Source organism: Berghia stephanieae, chromosome 2 (assembly GCF_034508935.2).
Source record: "Berghia stephanieae isolate SIO BIC M18660-M18661 chromosome 2, UCSD_Bste_1.3, whole genome shotgun sequence".
NCBI classification, from domain to species: domain Eukaryota; kingdom Metazoa; phylum Mollusca; class Gastropoda; order Nudibranchia; family Aeolidiidae; genus Berghia; species Berghia stephanieae.
The window spans coordinates 94,285,242-94,290,241 of record NC_088361.1 but is presented as its reverse complement, the minus strand read 5'-3'; the positions used below and the strand labels follow the sequence as shown (position 1 = coordinate 94,290,241).

The 5,000-nt window shown below is 38.1% G+C and overlaps 1 protein-coding gene across 8 annotated transcripts in view; it reads right to left on the bottom strand.

The window, feature by feature from the left end:
- LOC144965907 (nuclear receptor subfamily 2 group F member 1-B-like) overlaps positions 1-5,000 on the bottom strand; it is a 47,960-nt gene that overhangs the window by 42,913 nt on the left and 47 nt on the right. The window contains exons 1-2 of one of the 8 annotated variants that reach the window (XM_078901748.1): positions 4,227-4,956; positions 3,267-4,010 (exon numbers count right to left, since the gene is read on the bottom strand). In XM_078901748.1, coding sequence (XP_078757874.1) covers positions 3,267-3,816 — 550 coding nt within the window. In that variant the 5' untranslated portion in view covers positions 3,817-4,010; positions 4,227-4,956. Of the gene's footprint in view, positions 1-3,251 lie in introns of all 8 variants that reach the window. The other 7 variants (XM_078901749.1, XM_078901751.1, XM_078901745.1 and 4 more) reach the window with 7 other exon arrangements.

The window sequence follows — 5,000 nt, the reverse complement described above, 5'->3', positions numbered from 1 at the left end:
ATCTTGCTTATTTCACCAACTCTTCCATATCCAGATACGCGTTACATTAACTCAAAACCAACTATTATAATATCATAATACCCTTGGTTTGGGGGAAAAACCGATTTTACTATAGCGTAATAGATAAAATTTTTATTAGAGAACAGATTCTCATTTATATAGAGCTAGCTAGTAAAATAACGTAACAAGCATTTTTTTTCAACAACTTTCATTTTCGCGGCACTTATTTTTGGTTTTTGGTTTGGCGTTACTAAATATAGATTTTGATGCGTAATGATATTCTGACCACAATGAAACTCCTTAATGTCAATTTTTTCAATTCGAGGACCAGTCAGTGTAAAAATAGAACACATTTTGATAAGAAATAATATAGATGAGGTCATTTTGCGGGGTAGAATAATCTTAAGATTCGTGAACTCACTGCTGTGTTTGAACTCCTTCCCAATGCGCACTCCCCAGGTCGCACAGTGGCATTGGATACTCGTTCGGTATTTTTTCAAATGCAGGAATTAAATAATTTTATATTATTTAAATTTGTTTGCTAAGAGGAGGTTTATATATAAAAACTTGAGCATTAAATAGAGCAGTATTCAGTAAACGTGCTCAACGCGCTTTACAAGGGGTCGCAAGCCAACAGTTTTAATTAACATGTAGGACGTGACATGAAGCCTGTTAGTCGGTATCAATTTTTTTTTCTTTCCGACAGAGACAACACTGTTAACGGCCCGAGTGCGATGAGAGAATGTAATGTGAGTAAAGAGCCTCTTCCAAGGACTCAACTATACACCATTCAGGGCTGAACTCGAACCCAGAACCTTACGATCCGAAGGCGAGTGTCATTTCACAAGACCATTTACTTAGCCACACACATAACATTCTATTATGATAATACATCGCTACACACTCAGCTGTTTGTCAGTGTCAAGCGAAACGCCATTTCATTCAATAATTAGGTGCCTAATTAATTTTATTTATTTTATGGGACCAATTATGATCTCAAAACGGTAGGATGACTGGATTAGACTAACTTTTTAACAAAGGTCAAATATACGCTTAACTTATAAATGTGCTTAAATTAAACGATTTTATTGTTGAGAATCGGTATTCATTCTTAAATTGAAACCAACAAAATAGAATTTCAAATAGAACCCAAAAATTGTTTTCCTTCTACTCCAATCTACTACTTTTTACCGACGAATCTGTTCTCATCTTCTTAAAAATATTGTTGTTTTTTTAACGTGCTCAAAACTCTTTTAAATGGGTTTAAAGCCAATAGCAACACGGCACATGTAACCCGAGACATGACGTTCTGTATGGCGCTATCATAATGACTTTATTTTTCACATTAAAATAATGCTGCTACCGGCCAAGTTCACATTTTACACCTGAGTATGGGGAGAAATTATGAGTTAGATAATACGATCCTCTCCCAAGGACAACTATTCATCGGCCAGCTGGATTTCGATTGTCCGACCTCGATTGACAAGCCTTTGCGTCACACCACTGTCTGTTTTAGGCCGCATTGCTTGCTTACGTCAAATCATAATTCTTTAGGAATCAGACAGAAAAAAAAAAACAACCCAACTTAACAATAATATAATATACCCTCAAAATATGCTCAAATCACTGTACAAGATGTTTGTAGTCACAAACAAATAGCAACACTTAACATGTGGGAAGGCGTTTTTACAATTTTAGCTTCAACTCAGACAAATGTTGTTATTGGCCAAGTACTGAGTTTACATCTGAGTACTGTGAGAAAATGTGAATTACTGCTATTCTTGGCTTGTTGAGAGATAAAGTTGCCGAAAGGAATTATTTCAAACAAGTAGATGTGTTCACCGATTGGTGTAGGCAGGGTCAGCTTGAATTGAGTGTTGAAAGGGCGAAAGAACAGGTGTTTGGTGTGAAAGATAGAAACGACTTAAGGTGTGTGGCGATCGGTAAAGATGATGTTGAGATAGTTGACTATTTTAAATGTTTAGGAATAACCATTGATAGTTCCCTCAATTTCTCTCAACATATTGGTATAATATCTGAGAAAGTTGCCCAAAGATTATACATCCTGGGGAGGTTGAGAACATTTCAGGTAGGGAGGAGAACTGTGTTAAGAGTTTATGACTCATTGATTAGGGGTGTAATTGCGTTTGGCTGCACCATATGGTTTGGAGGATGCCGACTTAAAGATAAATCAAAAATTTCAAAATCTATCAAGGAGGCATCAGAAATAATAAACCATCCTCTTGATGGAGTGGAAAGAATTCGTGGAAAAGCAATAGAAAGGAAAGCATTCTCGGTTGCCAACAATAAAGGACATGTTTTATACCGTGAATTTGGTCTTTTGCCATCTGGGAGAAGGTTTTGTCAGATTGAGTGTAGAACTAACAAGTGTAGATCAACGTTCGTTCCATCAGCAATGAAAATTTTGAATATTTCATATGGTACAGAGGGGCCAAGGATTGATTCGTTGACTGATTAACTGATTGATTTATTTAATGTGAGATTGACTGACCAATTGATAATGATGATCATTTTTGGTGTCGAATTGCCACAGTCGTGGCAAATTGAAAGCGAAATGAATGTGTTTATGTTGTGTATATCGCACGTGTGAAGGAAAGAAAGAGAGAGAGAGAGAGAGAGAGAGAGAGAGAGAGAGAGAGAGAGAGAGAGAGAGAGAGAGAGAGAGAAAATAAGTAGGAGTGAAATATCTGTTCAATCTTAGTTATCGTTTAACATTATAACAAGTGTAACTAAATGACAAATTGCCATATTTATGGACAATAAAGATCTATTATTATTATTATTATTATTATTAAATCTCTATCTGGCTGTCAGAAAATAAAAATCTAATTGTAATAGCGTTTTGTGTCATGTCTACGCTTACACATCAAGTGTTGTTTTTGGAAGCAGGGCTCTTATAAAGTTACATGAGTGCATTTAATGTATATAACGCTATATTATTATAAGAGCTCGCTTTTTAACTGCTACCACTACTACTGCTACTACTACTGCTACTACTACTATTACTACTACTACTACTACTACTACTACTACTACTACTACTACTACTACTACTACTACTACTACTACTTCTTCTTCTTCTTCTACTACTAGGCTACTACTACCACCACCACCACCGCCACAACTACAACATCTGCTGCTGTTGCTGCTGTTACCATGAGAACACAATGGCATTATCAAAAATTATATTATCAATAGGTATAAATCATAGGTATAATCTCCAAACCTACCCAAAGAGAACATACCTTCACGTCTCATCCCTGATTTTAGGCATTTCTTGAGTCGACAGTACTGACACTGATTTCGATGGTGCTGGTCTATGGGGCAATTCCTGCTTCCACGACAAGTATACGATAGATTCCTTCGGACGCTCCTCTTGAAAAAACTCTTACATCCTTCACAGGTGAACTGACCGTAATGTTTGCCCGAGCTCTTATCGCCACAGACCACACATTCGATTGATTGTTTGTTGTTGTTATTCTCAGACATATTCGAGTTCGGGGTGCCACCGCTGTTGGGGTGGTGGGCGCCCGGGGGCGACCCTGGAGGTACGGGGTGATCTACGGGGATGATGGTGTTACACGAGGTCGGGGTTACAGTTACAGCAGTGTTGGCCGAGGGTTGGGTTGGAGGGGGGACAGGGGGTGGTAGACCGGCGGCCGGGTTGATCATGGGTCTGAGGGGTGCTCGCGGGTGTCCAGCTAGGTCGTCTGCTGATGGTTCTCTCCAAGGAATGACAGGGGCTGGGGGCTGGGTGGGTGGCATGTCCATACTACGTACAACACTCACAGCCATGCAGGGAAACTCGACTCTAAAGTCGCAATCCGTATTATTTATATTATTATCTTTTGTATCAAGCCTGATTTGATAATAAAAGTTAGTTAAAGCGACATGGTTCAGTTATCTGCACCAACAATCTTTTTCATTAATCTGTTTCAACTAGCCTCGCACGGCTGATTCTATTCATCACAATGTTTAAATAACTTGCACTATACAAAAACAAATTAACAACTAAATTATACTGTGAATAATTATATCATTAGGAATTGTAATATTATAGTGGTGTATTTTGTGTGCAGATGGTGGTAATGGTGATGGTAGTAGTGTGTGCACATTAATAACATCACTGAACCGTGTCTTATTTATGGTGTGATAAATGCATTAACGCCGTAGGATAATGATTGTAATGTTTTTATCAAACTCACCCACATGTATCATCAGCATGTTATCGTATAACAGGATGTATGTGAATCATCCGAGTGATAAAACACGGGAATTTATCAATGTCCTTTATATCTATCTAGAGATTTACTAAAGATAATACTATAACATTGAGATTTCGATGGCTTTATTCTAGAATCATGTCGGGTACAATCAATTATTTCACTATAGTCTACACGGCTAGCGATTCAAATAACTTAAAATTCGCTACATTAAAAATCACGATTATGAAATAAATAGCTATAAATAAGTCAAAACAATCCTTGACGAAATTATAAATTGGATACGATGTAAGATTCAACACACTGAAAATCCAAATATTGAAATTGAAAATCAAAATCACTCTTGTAATCAGAATCAAAAGTTTCGTCCTCCTGTTGATTGGAAGAGAATGATATAAATAATAATAGGAACAATGATAATAATAACAATAATATCTCGAAGAGGTGCTTGTATTAAGAATTCATATCATCACAGACCTCGAACTTTCTGACACTGATGTGAGACCACTGACAACTTTTTCTAACGTCCTGGACCCTTATAAGGGCTGACAGTGTCAGTAAAAGATCAGGCTGAGGCGGCGTGGAGTGACAATGACATGGACTTCTTGGTCATAGCTTGGTGGCCCCAGAGCCAAGGGGAATCTGGCAGGACTACCCATATCGCACGGCCTCTCTGACTCTCCCGACTCTCCGTCTGGCCCCGGCTGATCCCAAAGCTCGCCCCGCTCATTGGTGGAGATGGCAGAGGGTAGTAGG